Below are 18,213 nucleotides of genomic sequence, written 5' to 3' on the forward strand. Positions count from 1 at the left end.
TCCTTCCATCTCCCTCTAGGTGGCCTCATTGTAGGCACCCACAGGAGGTAAGTACTCCCTGTTGCTTTCTCCATTTCTGACAACAAGATCCTCTCATTCATTCTTTCTTGGCCCGCCCTCTCCATATGTCCACACAATTTCAAAACATAATGGCCATACCCATCAAACTGTGCTCAACACTACATCTATCTCTTACACTGTTACTCCTTATGCGATAAACTCTTCTCACTGCATATCATCCTAAGGCACTTCATTTTCAATACATTTACTTTTTTCTTTTGTGATCAAGGCTCAAGATTCACATGTATGGTGAACAGCTAATTTTTTCAGCTTCATATCTATATGAAAAGGAAATGCTTTGTTATTCATACATATATATATATATATATATATATTTACTATACTTTGTCGCTGTCTCCTGCGTTAGCAAGATAGTGCAAGGAAATGAACAAAAGAATGGCCCAACCCACCCACATACACATATATATACATACACACCCACACACGCACATATACACACCTATACACTTCAATGTATACATACATATACATACACAGACATATATGCACATGCACATATTCATACTTGCTGCCTCCATCCATTCCTGTCACCACCCTGTTACACATGAAATAGCAACCCCCTCCACCCGCACGAAAGGTAGTGCTAGGAAAATACAACAAAGGCCATATTCGTTCACACTCATCTCCAGCTGTCATGTATAATGCACTGAAACCACAGCTCCCTTTTCATATCCAGGCCCTACAAAACTTTCCATGGTTTACCCCAGACGCTTCACATGCCCTGGTTCAATCCATCGACAGCACATCAACCCCAGTATACCATATCGTTCCAATTCACTCTATTCCTTGCATGCCTTTCAACCTCCTGCATGTTCAGGCCCTGATCGTTCAAAACCTTTTTCACTCAAATGCTTTGTACAGCTTATTAAAGAATATCACACTTGGGACAAAACAGTGATTACCTACCCATGTTGCTGCTGCTTGAAACCCATATTGGGGGGTTGATTTAACTGAGAAGGACAGGCCTCCATCATAGTACATATCAACCCCACAAGTGCCTGGATTCTTCCATGCTTCTCCACACTCTCTAGTAATACTGTTGCACGTCCCAGTGCTGCTTTTACCTGCAAAAAATGAAGACTATTTTCTACAAACTGAAACATCTCCTAGTAAAGTTACAATATGAATTACAATTTTCACACACATGCATCATCTACTTGTATGTTCATAACTAATAGACTGAACTTACTATTCACGTTCATAACTAATAGGATGAACTTACATTATCTACATAAAATGCATTCAGGCAATAGACAGTACATTAATTGCCTGGTTAGTGCTACTCTATAGAGCACTAGTTCTACTAGGAAGAGAGAAAAAAGAAAATCCATTAAAAAGGAGTCAAAAGTCACAAGTCCAAACACTAGCATAAAGCAGAGAGCAGTTAAAGAACCGTACACACATGCTCACATTCAATCAGTGCTGGGTGCTCTCCTCTGTTTACAGGACATTTGAGGAAGACCTCTAAACTTTCTGTCCTCAACATTTACTAACTGTAACTGATGACTTACAATGTATTCAATTTCGAATTTCAGTAGCAAATCTTTTAAAGTCTTAATGAAATCTATTGCAATGTAATATGAATCCTGCTAAATTATGCAAACCACAACACACATTGTACTTTCTCCTACAGTGATGCCATGACTGAATGGTGTTCTGAGTATCACCCACATGCAAGCTGTCATTGGTACAGCCATTAAGTTGCAGGACATGGCACCAAAACTTTTAGTGCTTGTACAGGACACCCTGTACAAGCAGTCTCTGATGCATTCCAAATGATGGGAGGTTGGTCTGACCATCTTTCAAAAGGTAATCTATTTCAAAAAAAAAAAATATTCAGAATAAAGTATTTCTAACAATTGGGGATAGGGGAGAAAGAATACTTCCCACGTATTCCCTGCGTGTCGTAGAAGGCGACTAAAAGGGGAGGGAGCGGGTGGCTGGAAATCCTCCCCTTTCTTGTTTTTTTTTTTTTTTAATTTTCCAAAAGAAGGAACAGAGAAGGAGGTCAGGTGAGGATATTCCCTCTAAGGCCCAGTTCTCTGTTCTTAACGCTACCTCGCTAACGCGGGAAATGGCAAATAGTATGAAAAAAAAAAAACAATTGGAATGCTTGATAAATATGGTAAAAGAAAAAACTTAAGCTTGGGTTAGAGAAAGGAGGGACCATAAATAAAACAAAAAAATTAAAGAAGGATAATGGAACGAATACTGGAGCACAGTCAAACTGGAGTTTGGACATATTCTTTGCATGTCTTTTTTGTTTTGAAAATAAGAAATGGCATATTGGAAAGAAACTGATATTGAACAATTCTTTAAAATCTCAATTATATGAAGACTTAATAGTAAAATCTCACCTCTGCAACCAGGATTGTTTGAGCATCTGGGGCATGGTTGCATGATGCAAGGGCAGCTATTAACACACGTACATGTCCAGCAGTATCCTTATCTGAAGCTGTACAACTACAAACAAGGTGATCTAGCATGTACGCCAGTGCTGAGCAATCCTAAAAAAAAAATTGATCAATAATAAATGAAATATAAACACATACATATATTACATACATTTCATTTCTAAGACAGCCATCCTCCTCTGCACATGCCTAGCAACCATATAATACTGTTGGAACTACTATTCCTTCAAACATACCCATTTTTGCACAAGATAATGTTCTACCTTTCCACACATTTGCCATTGCTCCCAGAACACCCCTTCCCTCACCCTATGATTCACTTTCACTTCCATGGTTCCAATTGCTGCAGAGTCCACTCCCAGATTTAGATACCTAAAACACTTCACCTCCTCCAATTTTTCTCCATTCAAACTTACATGTAAACCATCTTGTTCCTCAATTGTGCTGAACCTAATAACCTTGCTTTTATTCACATTTACTCTCAACTTTCTCTGATCGCACACTCTTCTAAACTCAACCACCAACTTCTGCAGTTTCTCACTCAAATCAGCCACCAGTGCTGTACAATCAGTTGACAACAACTGACTCACTTCCCTGATCCTCTCATCCCTTCCAGACTGCATACTCACCCCTCTCTTGAAGACTCTCACATTCATCTCCTGCACCACTCCATCCATAAACAAATTGAACAATCATGGTGACATTACACTTCCCTGTCAAAGACCAACCTTCACTCAGACCCATTCACTCTCCTCACTTCCAACTCGTACACATGCCTTACACCCTTTCTTAGAACTTCTCACTGCTTCTAGCAGCTTTCCTTCCACACCATATATTCTGAAGATCTTCTACAAGGCATCTCTTTCAACTTCAACATATGCTTTATCCGAACCCATTAAATGCCACATACAAATAAATATGTTTTTCTCACACACACTCTTTAAAGCAAACACCTGATCCAAACATTTTCTCCCACTTCTGAAACCACAATGCTCCCCCATTCTGATGTTCTGAACATGCCTTTACCCTCTCACCTCTCAATCAATACCCTCCTATACAACTTACCAGGTACATTCAACAAACTAATACCTCTGCAGTTTGAAGACTCACCTTTATCCCCTTGCCTTTATAATAACTATAGCACTAAAATATATATATTGCCACTTCGGCACCTCACAATGATCCAAACATAAATACATTGAAAATCAACCACTCAATAGGCCATTAAATTATCTTAAGTACGAACTTTCACGTCTCAACATTTCTAAACAAACTTTTTGAGCTACTCATATATAAAATCTAAAATACGTTTACCTATGCCTTCTGCCCTTCTGGGGCTGGCTATTGTTCACAGACATCCATAATGAATACAACACCCTCTACTCTTACATTTTCTGTTTTATTACCTTCAAAATCACTTTTGTTACTATGAATAAAAAAAAAGATGCATTTATCATCACTTTCAGCCATTCCCTTGGACAATTAAGGTTTATTCTACCATCTGTTTACTTTCAACAATATGCATATATTGTATCACTGTTTGCCGAGATTATTTTCAGTTTCTTATCTATCTATACTTCTGATGCCTGTTGCAATATGGAAGTACCTCACAGGGATGACCATGGAAATAGTCCTCATAACCAGGCCAATGACAAAGGGCAACACTAGTGCAGAGTTTGCAGAGGCTCCCATCTAATCTTCCCACCGAACACTTTCTACCTAATGACCCTAACTAATGTTCTTATCTACTACTTCTACCAAAGGTTTGTACCCAACGCTCCTGCCTAATTGTTCCTACCTACTCCTTATATCTATTGCTCCTCTATCTATTGCTCCTACCATTTTGCCAAAAAGCAGAGCTAGTGCATGGTGCTCACTACAGTTTCTATAACATTTTTTTTTTAACTCCTTTTGTGCACCAAAACTTCTATTTTTTAACAATAATTATACCAGAGATATGTTCCACGTTATCACTTTATCAAATGGATAGATTGATATATAGATAATACAGACAATTGAAAGGGATGAAAAGTGTCCATATAAAGGTTTATTATTATATCTAACTCTTTCTTTTCTATTAATCACATTTTACAAGTTCATAACTTTACTTGTTTATCAATATCATTAAAGAGTACATTCTTACCATTTGTTTCAAGAGGTTTTGGTATTCATGATGGAGCTGAATCTGGTCATAATTATGTAACTGATAAAAACTTTTCCTTCTTACAGTCCATTTATCAAAGCATACAAAATTTCTTTTGATTATACTCTACAGTGATTTTTACAAAACTCTGAAGGATTACTTTCATATCAGTTTTAAAGAGAGAGAGGCAGGGCTACGTTATTGCAAGACTGGTGTATTACCTCATGGTGGCTGAATCTGTTTCCATCAAAATGTAAATCTTTTTCACATGATCTTTATTCAAGCTTTACCTTTGTTATTAAGATTAATATAAATTCCATCCTTACAGTTTCCTTTGATTAGAACTGCATTCTTAACATTTTCTTCAACAGTTTTCAGGCATCTAACTGACTTCACAAAAAAACAATGTCTCTGCTTCCTTGCAATTATCCATTCGTACTGTGAGGGAAAGGAATGCTGGAGGGAGAGAAATTGTAGAAGATTACTTGGAATGATGTATGCAAGGGAGGCATGTAAAGACAGGGATAAGTAGACACTTTTGTTGTGGCCATCCCTTTGATGGCCTCAGATAATGGAATTTTACTCATGGTGTCTGCATTAACCATGTCTTCTTTCATATTACACCATTCATACACCACTCAAACAAAATAAGAACTTCCTCATTTCTTTTTTATGATGTTTCTTGCTTAATTTGTTCCATCCCTATATCTCTTGAAGATATGATCACTATCTATGTCATCAATCTGGTTTAAAAATCTTAAAGCTGTGATCTGGTCACCTCTTACTCTTCCCTTTTCTTGAACACTCTTCACTGCTCTCCTCTGGAACCTCTCTATTAACTCTTTGTGCTTCTTTATGTGTGGTGACCAAACTTGAGAAGCATACTCTACTTCTGGCTTTAAGTGTGATGTGAACAACTAGCTGAATAATTCCTTACCCATGAGCCAGAAAGCTATTCTAATATTTCCTAGCAGATTCAGGCAACAGGGTAGGAGCAATGTCGACTCCAAAGCCTGCTTCACACACATTCCTGCCACTTGTTTACTGCAAGATAATAATCATAATGAGGTCTTCTTTTTCTGAGACCAATTCTTCTTACTTATATTTACTCATGGTGAACTTCATCAACCATGTAATATACTAACTTTGAAGTCTGTCAAAGTCCCCTTATGGAAAGTTGTAACCTTCCATACTTTTCACTATCCACGTGAACTTTGCATCACCTGCAAACACATTCAGGTAAGAGCCCAATTGTACAAGAAGATAATACAAAAACTGTTGTGTAAAACACACACATATTAGTAAGAGAGATGTGTGGAAATAAAAAGAGCATGGTTGAGAGAGCACAAGAGGGTGTTTTGAAGTGGTTTGGGCACATGGAGAGAATGAGTGAGGAAAGATTGACCAAGATGATATATGTGTTGGAGGTGGAGGGAATGAGGAGAAGTGGGAGACCAAATTGGAGGTGGAAAGATGGAGTGAAAAAGATTTTGAGTGATCAGGGCCTGAACATGCAGGAGGGTGAAAGGCAGGCAAGGGATAGAGTGAATTGGATCGATGTGGTATACCGGGGTCGACTTGCTGTCAATGGATTGAATCAGGGCATGTGAAGTGTCTGGGGTAAACCATGGAAAGTTGTGTAGGGCCTGGATGTGGAAAGGGAGCTGTGGTTTCGGGCATTATTACATGACAGCTAGAGACTGAGTGTGAAGGAATGGGGCCTTTGTTGTCTTTTCCTAGCGCTACCTCGCACACATGAGGGGGGAGGGGGATGTTATTCCATGTGTGGCGAAGTGGCGATGGGAATGAATGAAGGCAGACAGTATAAATTGTGTGCATGTGTATATATGTATATGTCTGTGTGTGTATATATATGTGTACATTGAGATGTATAGGTATGTATATTTGCGTGTGTGGACGTGTATGTATATACATGTGCATGGGGGTGGGTTGGGCCATTTCTTTCGTCTGTTTCCTTGCGCTACCTCGCAAACGCGGGAGACAGCGACAAAGCAAAATAAAAATAAATAAAATATTAGTAAGACCTAAGTGTACTTTAAGAAAATTATGTAACACACACCTCAGTAATTTTCTCATTAGCTCCTGCTGAATAATGATGTTCAGTGACTAGTTTTGCACAACCTGCATAAGAACGGACAAATTCTGCTAAAAGTTTACATATAAGTGACTTAGACAGGAGAGGTTTTTTCTTCTTAGCAGCATCATCAATACTATCGCTTGTGGTGACTTTACTGTCCACTCCAGGCACTTTACTTGCATCACTCTCCATTGGACTCTGTAATGATAGTAATAACTATGTTGTTACAAAACAGCAGCATGAAACAGAAAGGGATGAAATATGTAAATAGGATTAGTTTCTAAAGCAGTTCATTATGATGCAAGGCTATACGATTATGTGATCAGGTAAAAAACAAAGTAATTTATTGCGATCTCAATTAACTACAGCAATGCAATTTTCTATCTGCGACAAATTCTCCAACGGAACACAATTCTTCAATGCCATTTCACACTTCCTTCATTTTCATATGCATGTTCAAAATACTCCTACCTCGTCTTTTATCTGCCTCCCTACTCTACCTTTTTCAGTTATGCATACCAACTTATACAATTGCCAAATTCAAACCTTAATTTTCCAGTGCTAGCAGCTTTTATGTATAACAGTATGTGAAAGCAAACATAAAAATTCTTCCAAATGTCACCCAACACAGAAAATTTAATACATACGCTAGAAAAAATTAAGACTTGCTGGAAGTGTTTGATCCTAAACATACCTACTTGCTTTCAATAGAAAAACAAAAAGATGAGTTTGCTGAAGCACTATGATGGAGGAACAAGAAAAGAAGACAAGAAGCTCGATAAAGACAGGCAAACAAATTAATGATAATACACTCAAATGCTTCATGGTTCTTGTTCAATCTATATCAATTAAATAGATGGTTTTAGAGCACTCATACAGTACTAAATAGCTAACAAAAAGTAGAGCACATCAACTATTCTAACCTGTTCATCGGTTTCTTGAACAACCATGTCATTAGCTGAGGAGGACCGAGACAGATGTAGTTGTCTGCGTGAACTACTGCTTGTTGCTGCAGTTCTTTCCTCTGTGGGAGTAGTGTTGGCTGTGGTACTACCTGCCACAGCAGAATTTGGTGCAACAGAAGATGCATTAACAGTATCAGTGTCATCTACTAAAGTTGTGAGGGCTTCAAGAAGATCATGAATCAACTGCTGTGGTTCTGAGCTCAACGTCATGCCAGTGACAACAGTGGAGCTCCCAGTAGTACCAGTGCCACTGGTGCTGCCTCCAGTACTACTTATGACACTCTTCCCACCAACACTCTTCATTAAAATGCTGTCTTCACCTGTAATGGATAAGCTAAACCTGATATTTCTATCATCAGCACAAAATATGGGGATTCATCAAACAATCCCTCCAAAAAAATAATATGTCACACAATCAAAGCCTATTTTGTATGGGATACAAATAAAATCTTTTACAAATGATACAAAATATAGCTCAGTTATAAACATGTCCTACTGAATTTGATAAACAAATAAAACTATACAAAACTATATTCTAAAAGCAAAAAGAAAACACTATGTTTGTAAAGCTCTTACACTCCTCGCAAGAGTTTTGCATCCTACCATTACATGTCATCTTAAACAGGTGTGTGCAAAAAAAAAAACAACCATCAACAGTGATCATTGTTATTTACTGACTGTGTGTCATGATGATTGCTCCACCCCTTCCCTACCTCCCCTGCTGGGCATATTATGCATTATCTTTAGGGCTATCTCATGGCTATGAAAGTTAAGTGAGCTTACTTGTTCTACATGTCATTTACAAGCATTCTTTCACATAAAATGATAAGAGTCATTAATGAATATATGTCAAGAGGATCAACCATACCTGCTCCTCCTCCAACCCCTCCCCATGGATATAATCATTAACTTTAGAACTATACTATGGCAATCTAAGTTATGTTAGCTCACTCATTTATATATCCTATATTTTTGCATGTATTTCTTTCCTTTTTAGACTTTGTTTGCTGTCTAAGTCATACACAATTTTCTGTAATTCCTCCAGCATAAAACGATCAAATGATATTGTATTTTCCTTACGATCAAAAGTATTCTGCAATCTGTAAAAGCAAAATCATTCTCAAACTACAAGGTCATTAGCTGATATTGGTATTTTAAAATTTTTTGAACCGAGAACTGTAATTTACAGAACTATTTTCAGTGTTTAATGTGGCTTTAATTCCTTTTAATCAAAGTTAAAATAACCTTGGTGGCAGTGATACATGAAAATATGAATGATACAATGATACATATGTATATACATATGTATGTATATACATGTGTATGTGGGTGGGTTGGGCCATTCTTTCGTCTGTTTCCTTGCACTACCTCGCTAACGCAGGAGACAGCGACAAAGCAAAATAATAATAATAAATATATTACCAGTCCTCTGTTCTTAACGCTACCTCGCTAAAGCGGGAAATGGTGAATAGTTTAAAAGAAAAGAATATTTTTTTAATACATTCTCATCATTTCCCGTGTAAGTGAGGTAGCGTTAAGAACAGAGGACTGACCTTACAGGGAATATCCTCACTAGGCCCCCTTCTCTGTTCCTTCTTCTGGAAAATTATAAAAACCGGAGGAGAGGATTTTCAGCACCCAACTCCCTAGTTGTTTCAACAATGTTATATGGTTGCGAGGCATGGGCTATAGATAGGGTTGTGTGGAGGAGGTTGGATGTGTTGGAAACGAAATGTTTCAGGACAATATGTGGTGTGAGGTTGTTTGATTGAGTACGTAATGAAAGGGTAAGAGAGATTTTTTTTTTTTTTTTTTGCTTTGTCGCTGTCTCCCGCGTTTGCGAGGTAGCGCAAGGAAACAGACGAAAGAAATGGCCCAACCCACCCCCATACACATGTATATACATACGTCCACACACGCAAATATACATACCTACACAGCTTTCCATGGTTTACCCCAGATGCTTCACATGCCCTGATTCAATCCACTGACAGCACATCAACCCCGGTATACCACATCGATCCAATTCACTCTATTCCTTGCCCTCCTTTCACCCTCCTGCATGTTCAGGCCCCGATCACACAAAATCTTTTTCACTCCATCTTTCCACCTCCAATTTGGTCTCCCACTTCTCCTCGTTCCCTCCACCTCCGACACATATATCCTCTTGGTCAATCTTTCCTCACTCATTCTCTCCATGTGCCCAAACCATTTCAAAACACCCTCTTCTGCTCTCTCAACCACACTCTTTTTATTTCCACACATCTCTCTTACCCTTACGTTACTTACTCGATCAAACCACCTCACACCACACATTGTCCTCAAATATCTCATTTCCAGCACATCCACCCTCCTGCGCACAACTCTATCCAAAGCCCACGCCTCGCAACCATACAACATTGTTGGAACCACTATTCCTTCAAACATACCCATTTTTGCTTTCCGAGATAATGTTCTTGACTTCCACACATTCTTCAAGGCTCCCAGAATTTTCGCCCCCTCCCCCACCCTATGATCCACTTCTGCTTCCATGGTTCCATCCGCTGCCAGATCCACTCCCAGATATCGAAAACACTTTACTTCCTCCAGTTTTTCTCCATTCAAACTTACCTCCCAATTGACTTGACCCTCAACCCTACTGTACCTAATAACCTTGCTCTTATTCACATTTACTCTTAACTTTCTTCTTTCACACACTTTACCAAACTCAGTCACCAGCTTCTGCAGTTTCTCACATGAATCAGCCACCAGCGCTGTATCATCAGCGAACAACAACTGACTCACTTCCCAAGCTCTCTCATCCACAACAGACTTCATACTTGCCCCTCTTTCCAAAACTCTTGCATTCACCTCCCTAACAACCCCATCCATAAACAAATTAAACAACCATGGAGACATCACACACCCCTGCCGCAAACCTACATATTATTACTATTATTATACTTTGTTGCTGTCTCCCACATTAACGAGGTAGCGCAAGGAAACAGATGAAAGAATGGCCCAAATCCACCCACATACACATGTATATACATAAACGCCAACACATGCACATATACATGCCTATACATTTCAATGTATACATACACAGACATATACATATATTTATTATTATATATTTTGCTTTGTCGCTGTCTCCCGTTGAAATGTTTAAGTATGTATATGTCCATGTATGGACGTGTCTTTATATACATGTGTATGAGGAAGAGTTGGGCCATTCTTTTGTCTGTTTCCTTGTGCTACCTCGATAACGCAGGAGATACCAACAAAGTATGATAAAAAATAAAATAAATAAATATATACATATATAGATGATTTTTGTACATTTTGTTTGCAATCTTCTTTTATTTTTTTTAATAAATAAAAAATAAAAGAAGATTGAAAACAAAATGTACAAAAATCATCCAAGCTCCACTTTCATTTAAAAGAATCATTGTACACAGCACTCACTGTTTGCTGACACAAGATTTCTCTTGAGAGTCATATTAAGGTCAATACGAAGGCACTGCTGTGTAATTTCTGTGAACAACTGAGGGTCACGGCAGGCGGCTGGAGCCAGCAGGCGCAACAGATAGTGTAGTTCCTTTGCTCCTGACATAGTATTGTTGCTTGCTGATGATCTTACCACCTGCAATTTTTTATTCTTCAATTCATAGATAATTATTTCAAACAATGAGATGAAACAAAGTACCAAATAACTGTTAACACCATATATACATACAAAGAACTGAAATTCCAAAGATTCATACACTGCTGACATACTGAATATATTCATACTTGAGAATACAGAGCAACACTTGAAACAAAAAACATACATTATTTTTCTATGCAAATAAAAGGTTTCTTTTTTCCACAGTTTACTAAACATTTGGAAAAAAAAAAATCAGAATCTTTACATTTTTTTTTTTTTTTTTTTTTTTTTTTTTGCTACTTCAGATCCTATAAACTTTGGCTTTAGACCTTTGCCTAGTTGGTAATAAAAAAGATCAAAGAGGTACGGTTTTCTTTTAAACTATATTCAACAGAAAACTTAAGCAAGTTCCATTGTAAAGAGGATCTTAAATAACTATACAAATTCAGACACTGACCTTTTCCATTGTATATCGAAGTGTAGTGGGCTCCTCTAGTACATGTCTCATGAGCAAAGCTGCCAGATTTTGGAAGCCCCAGAATCCAGATGACTCAGTAAGAGACAGCAAGGTCCGTATACCACCTAAGCTGGCAAAAAGACAAGCATGCTCCCAAACCCTTGTCATTCTCAGGCACAGCCGCATCAAGGCATGAAGAGTGTCAGGTTCTACTCCCAGCTTCATGAACCCTACACAAGCTCTAAAAAGAAAAGAATATTGGCATTAAATATAAAAACATTTCCATTATTAATCTATAAGCATTAAACCATCTCTAGAATTCAAATGAAGAGAGAAGAGAGACTTACCTACCTACCTATAATACCTACAAGATTTAACAACAGCAGCAGCCCTATTACTATATGCCTACTACATGTCTTGCATGCCTGCATGTATGGCTTAGACATATGGAGAGAATGATAGTTAACAAAGAGGAAATATGTGCCAGAAATGGAAGGAACAAAAAGAACAAGGAGACCAAATTGGGGATGAAAGGATGGAGTGAAAATGATTATGAGCAAGAGAGGCCTGAACATGCAGGAGGGTGGATGGCATTAATGAAATAGCTTTGATCAGGGCTTCAGTTGCCTGTTTTACATATATAACATTGCTAACCCCCACTTCAGCAAGGTAGCACCAGAAAAACACATATATATGGAAACACATATATGTATGCATAAATGCCCATACATGTACATATTAACATATCCATGGGGATTCGGAAGAAAGAATATTTCCCATGTATTCCCTAAGTGTTATAGAAGGCGACTAAAAGGGGAGGGAGTGGGGGGCTGGAAATCCTCCCCTTCCGTTTCTAAATTTCCAAAAGAAGGAACAGAGAAGGGGGCCACATGTGAGGATATTACCTCTAAGGCTCAGTCCTATGTTCTTAACACTAACTTGCTGAAGCAGGAAATGGCGAAAATATATGAAAGAAAGAATCAACATATATACATGTACATACATATACATAACATACTTCTTTCTTTCAAACTATTCGCCATTTCCCGCATTAGCGAGGTAGCGTTAAGAACAGAGTACTGGGCCTTTGAGGGAATACCCTCCCCTGGCCCAATTCTCTGTTCCTTCTTTTGGAAAATTAAAAAAAAACGAGAGGGGAGGATTTCCAGCCCCCCGCTCCCTCCCCTTTTAGTCGCCTTCTACGACACGCAGGGAATACGTGGGAAGTATTCTTTCTCCCCTATCCCCAGGGATAATACATAACATACACAAACATATATATATATATATATATATATGTTTGGTGTGCAAAGTGAGAGGGTTAGGGAAAATGATTTGATAAACAGAGAAGAGGTAGTAAAAGCTTTGCGGAAGATGAAAGCCGGCAAGGCAGCAGGTTTGGATGGTATTGCAGTGGAATTTATTAAGAAAGGGGGTGACTGTATTGTTGACTGGTTGGTAAGGTTATTTAATGTATGTATGACTCATGGTGAGGTGCCTGAGGATTGGCGGAATGCGTGCATAGTGCCATTGTACAAAGGCAAAGGGGATAAGAGTGAGTGCTCAAATTACAGAGGTATAAGTTTGTTGAGTATTCCTGGTAAATTATATGGGAGGGTATTGATTGAGAGGGTGAAGGCATGTACAGAGCATCAGATTGGGGAAGAGCAGTGCGGTTTCAGAAGTGGTAGAGGATGTGTGGATCAGGTGTTTGCTTTGAAGAATGTATGTGAGAAATACTTAGAAAAGCAAATGGATTTGTATGTAGCATTTATGGATCTGGAGAAGGCATATGATAGAGTTGATAGAGATGCTCTGTGGAAGGTATTAAGAATATATGGTGTGGGAGGCAAGTTGTTAGAAGCAGTGAAAAGTTTTTATCGAGGATGTAAGGCATGTGTACGTGTAGGAAGAGAGGAAAGTGATTGGTTCTCAGTGAATGTAGGTTTGCGGCAGGGGTGTGTGATGTCTCCATGGTTGTTTAATTTGTTTATGGATGGGGTTGTAAAGGAGGTGAATGCAAGAGTCCTGGAAAGAGGGGCAAGTATGAAGTCTGTTGGGGATGAGAGAGCTTGGGAAGTGAGTCAATTGTTGTTCGCTGATGATACAGCGCTGGTGGCTGATTCATGTGAGAAACTGCAGAAGCTGGTGACTGAGTTTGGTAAAGTGTGTGGAAGAAGAAAGTTGAGAGTAAATGTGAATAAGAGCAAGGTTATTAGGTACAGTAGGGGTGAGGGTCAAGTCAATTGGGAGGTGAGTTTGAATGGAGAAAAACTGGAGGAAGTGAAGTGTTTTAGATATCTGGGAGTGGATCTGTCAGCGGATGGAACCATGGAAGCGGAAGTGGATCATAGGGTGGGGGAGGGGGCGAAAATTTTGGGAGCCTTGAAAAATGTGTGGAAGTCGAGAACATTATCTCGGAAAGCAAAAATGGGTATGTTTGAGGGAATAGTGGTTCCAACAATGCTGTATGGTTGCGAGGCGTGGGCTATGGATAGAGATGTGCGCAGGAGGATGGATGTGCTGGAAATGAGATGTTTGAGGACAATGTGTGGTGTGAGGTGGTTTGATCGAGTAAGTAACGTAAGGGTAAGAGAGATGTGTGGAAATAAAAAGAGCGTGGTCGAGAGAGCAGAAGAGGGTGTTTTGAAATGGTTTGGGCACATGGAGAGAATGAGTGAGGAGAGATTGACCAAGAGGATATATGTGTCGGAGGTGGAGGGAACGAGGAGAAGAGGGAGACCAAATTGGAGGTGGAAAGATGGAGTGAAAAAGATTTTGTGTGATCGGGGCCTGAACATGCATGAGGGTGAAAGGAGGGCAAGAAATAGAGTGAATTGGAGTCATGTGGTATACAGGGGTTGACGTGCTGTCAGTGGATTGAAGCAAGGCATGTGAAGCGTCTGGGGTAAACCATGGAAAGCTGTGTAGGTATGTATATTTGCGTGTCTGGACGTGTGTATGTACATGTGTATGGGGGGGGGGGGGGGTTGGGCCATTTCTTTCGTCTGTTTCCTTGCGCTACCTCACAAACGCGGGAGACAGCGACAAAGTATAAAAAAAAAAAAAAAAAAAAAAAAAAAATATATATATATATTAACCATCGGGATAGGGGAGAAAGAATACTTCCCACGTATTCCCTGCGTGTCGTAGAAGGCGACTAAAAGGGGAGGGAGCGGGGGGCTGGAAATCCTCCCCCTTTTTTTTTTTTTTTTTAATTTTCCAAAAAAAGGAACAAAGAAGGGGGCCAGATATTCCCTCAAAGGCCCAGTTCTCTGTTCTTAACGCTACCTTGTTAACGTGGGAAATGGCAAATAGTATGAAACAAAGAAAGAAATATATATATATTTATATACATATTCATAGGTTTGGATGGTATTGCAGTGGAATTTATTAAAAAAGGGGGTGACTGTATTATTGACTGGTTGGTAAGGTTATTTAATGTATGTATGACTCATGGTGAGGTGCCTGAGGATTGGCGGAATGCGTGCATAGTGCCACTGTACAAAGGCAAAGGGGATAAGAGTGAGTGCTCAAATTACAGAGGTATAAGTTTGTCGAGTATTCCTGGTAAATTATATGGGAGGGTATTGATTGAGAGGGTGAAGGCATGTACAGAGCATCAGATTGGGGAAGAGCAGTGTGGTTTCAGAAGTGGTAGAGGATGTGTGGATCAGGTGTTTGCTTTGAAGAATGTATGTGAGAAATACTTAGAAAAGCAAATGGATTTGTATGTAGCATTTATGGATCTGGAGAAGGCATATGATAGAGTTGATAGAGATGCTCTGTGGAAGGTATTAAGAATATATGGTGTGGGAGGCAAGTTGTTAGAAGCAGTGAAAAGTTTTTATCGAGGATGTAAGGCATGTGTATGTGTAGGAAGAGAGGAAAGTGATTGGTTCTCAGTGAATGTAGGTTTGCGGCAGGGGTGTGTGATGTCTCCATGGTTGTTTAATTTGTTTATGGATGGGGTTGTTAGGGAGGTAAATGCAAGAGTTTTGGAAAGAGGGGCAAGTATGAAGTCTGTTGGGGATGAGAGAGCTTGGGAAGTGAGTCAGTTGTTGTTCACTGATGATACAGCACTGGTGGCTGATTCATGTGAGAAACTGCAGAAGCTGGTGACTGAGTTTGGTAAAGTGTGTGAAAGAAGAAAGTTAAGAGTAAATGTGAATAAGAGCAAGGTTATTAGGTACAGTAGGGTTGAGGGTCAAGTCAATTGGGAGGTAAGTTTGAATGGAGAAAAACTGGAGGAAGTAAAGTGATTTAGATATCTGGGAGTGGATCTGGCAGCGGATGGAACCATGGAAGCGGAAGTGGATCATAGGGTGGGGGAGGGGGCGAAAATTCTGGGAGCCTTGAAGAATGTGTGGAAGTCGAGAACATTATCTCGGAGAGCAAAAATGGGTATGTTTGAAGGAATAGTGGTTCCAACAATGTTGTATGGTTGCGAGGCGTGGGCTATGGATAGAGTTGTGCGCAGGAGGATGGATGTGCTGGAAATGAGATGTTTGAGGACAATGTGTGGTGTGAGGTGGTTTGATCAAGTAAGTAACGTAAGGGTAAGAGAGATGTGTGGAAATAAAAAGAGCGTGGTTGAGAGAGCAGAAGAGGGTGTTTTGAAATGGTCTGGGCACATGGAGAGAATGAGTGAGGAAAGATTGACCAAGAGGATATATGTGTCGGAGGAGGAGGGAACGAGGAGAAGTGGGAGACCAAATTGGAGGTGGAAAGATGGAGTGAAAAAGATTTTGTGTGATCGGGGCCTGAACATGCAGGAGGGTGAAAGGAGGGCAAGGAATAGAGTGAATTGGATCAATGTGGTATACCGGGGTTGACGTGCTGTCAGTGGGTTGAATCTGGGCATGTGAAGCGTCTGGGGTAAACCATGGAAAGCTGTGTAGGTATGTATATTTGCGTGTGTGGACGTATGTATATACATGTGTATGGGGGTGGGTTGGGCCATTTCTTTTGTCTGTTTCCTTGCGCTACCTCGCAAATGCGGGAGACAGCGAAAAAAAAAAAATCATACTTGCTTGCCTTTATCCATTCCTGGCACCACCCCACCCCCCAGAAAGCAGCATTGTTACCCTCTGCTTCAGCAAGGTAGCACCAGGAAAACACAAAAAAGGCTGAGCCAGGGAATACAAAGGAGTATGGGGAAACCATGGAAAACTTTGTAAGGCTTGGTTGTGGATAGGGGGCTCTGGCTGTGGTGCATTATACACAACAATTACCAAGTTTATGTGGTGCTTTCTCTCTTCATGAAAAAAACAAAATCTCATACCAACTAAACAATGATATACAAAAAAGAATAACCAAAATACTAATCCATAGGATGGAATATACTGGCCTGATATCATATCTTGACAGTGCACAACCTACAGAATAACCAGGTCTCAATGGCCAAGAGCTAAAGGGTCAATGCACTACCTACAGAATAACTAGGTCTCAATGGCCAAGAGTTAAAGGGTCAATGCTGGGTGGCAGTCTCTGAGTGGCCAAAGGCATGAGTGAAATGAGTGAGTGAGTGGCTACTAACTAGTTGGGAGGATAGCGAAAGGTAGGGAAAGTCAATGTTCTCAACCTGAGAGATAGAGGGCTAGAAGGTACTAATCCCAATATTTCAAGAATATACTGTGTAATCATAGGACAAACTGTTGAGGAAAATGAAGAAATAATAATAGATATGGGCATCTTACCTGATCATAGCTTCATGGTGGGCCTGTGTTAATCCATCAACAGGCATCACTTCCATGTTGTTACCTTCAGGAGCAGCATTAATAGTATCCTCACCATCTTCACATTCCATTTTTTCATCTCCTGTAGCAACCATCATACCTTCAGTTTGCATATCCACTCTCGGGTTTATTACTGTCTCTAAAGTTAATGCTTCTGCAACAGCTTCACCATCTTCAGTTTTTTCTATCTCTACAGAAGCTGCTTCTTTGCTACTTGCTAAACCTTCTTCATCAGTGGTAGGTGTTGACTCATCTTTGGGCATAACAACAGGTAATTTTTTCTTCTGTTCAGCAATAGCTTTGTCCTTAATGGTGATCATAACTGGACGACGATTACCAGATTCTTCATTAACCTGAACCAAAAATACATACATGTTTAAAAAAGAAAAAAGAAAAAAAAAAGAAGCTCCTGGCATTTGGTTCTGCACCATCCTAATGAATGTCATCTTGTCATGATCTTTCATTCTTACCTCAAAATATTAATCAGATAGGGAACTTCATCTGTGGTATAAAAATAATGCTCAAAATAATGGATGCATTCATAATAAAAGTTATTCAAAGTGAAATCAAAGAAAAGATAAATTTCAGTAGCAAAAGGGGGATTATGTTTTACACACCCTCTCTCAAAGACCCAGCATTCCCATTTTTTCATTCTCTAGAAAGCAGAACATAGAATATATATACATCTA

At 39.4% G+C, this 18,213-nt stretch overlaps 1 protein-coding gene across 3 annotated transcripts in view; it reads right to left on the reverse strand.

The window, feature by feature from the left end:
- The window catches only part of HUWE1 (HECT, UBA and WWE domain containing E3 ubiquitin protein ligase 1), a 139,486-nt gene that overhangs the window by 61,176 nt on the left and 60,097 nt on the right, over positions 1-18,213 (reverse strand). For all 3 annotated transcript variants that reach the window (XM_071677124.1, XM_071677123.1, XM_071677122.1), the window contains exons 26-32: positions 17,486-17,877; positions 11,787-12,027; positions 11,149-11,326; positions 7,660-8,021; positions 6,719-6,934; positions 2,439-2,588; positions 988-1,145 (exon numbers count right to left, since the gene is read on the reverse strand). In XM_071677124.1, coding sequence (XP_071533225.1) covers positions 988-1,145; positions 2,439-2,588; positions 6,719-6,934; positions 7,660-8,021; positions 11,149-11,326; positions 11,787-12,027; positions 17,486-17,877 — 1,697 coding nt within the window. The remainder of the gene's footprint in view (positions 1-987; positions 1,146-2,438; positions 2,589-6,718; positions 6,935-7,659; positions 8,022-11,148; positions 11,327-11,786; positions 12,028-17,485; positions 17,878-18,213) is intronic.

Source organism: Panulirus ornatus, chromosome 24, assembly GCF_036320965.1.
Source record: "Panulirus ornatus isolate Po-2019 chromosome 24, ASM3632096v1, whole genome shotgun sequence".
Taxonomy (NCBI): Eukaryota; Metazoa; Arthropoda; class Malacostraca; order Decapoda; family Palinuridae; genus Panulirus; species Panulirus ornatus.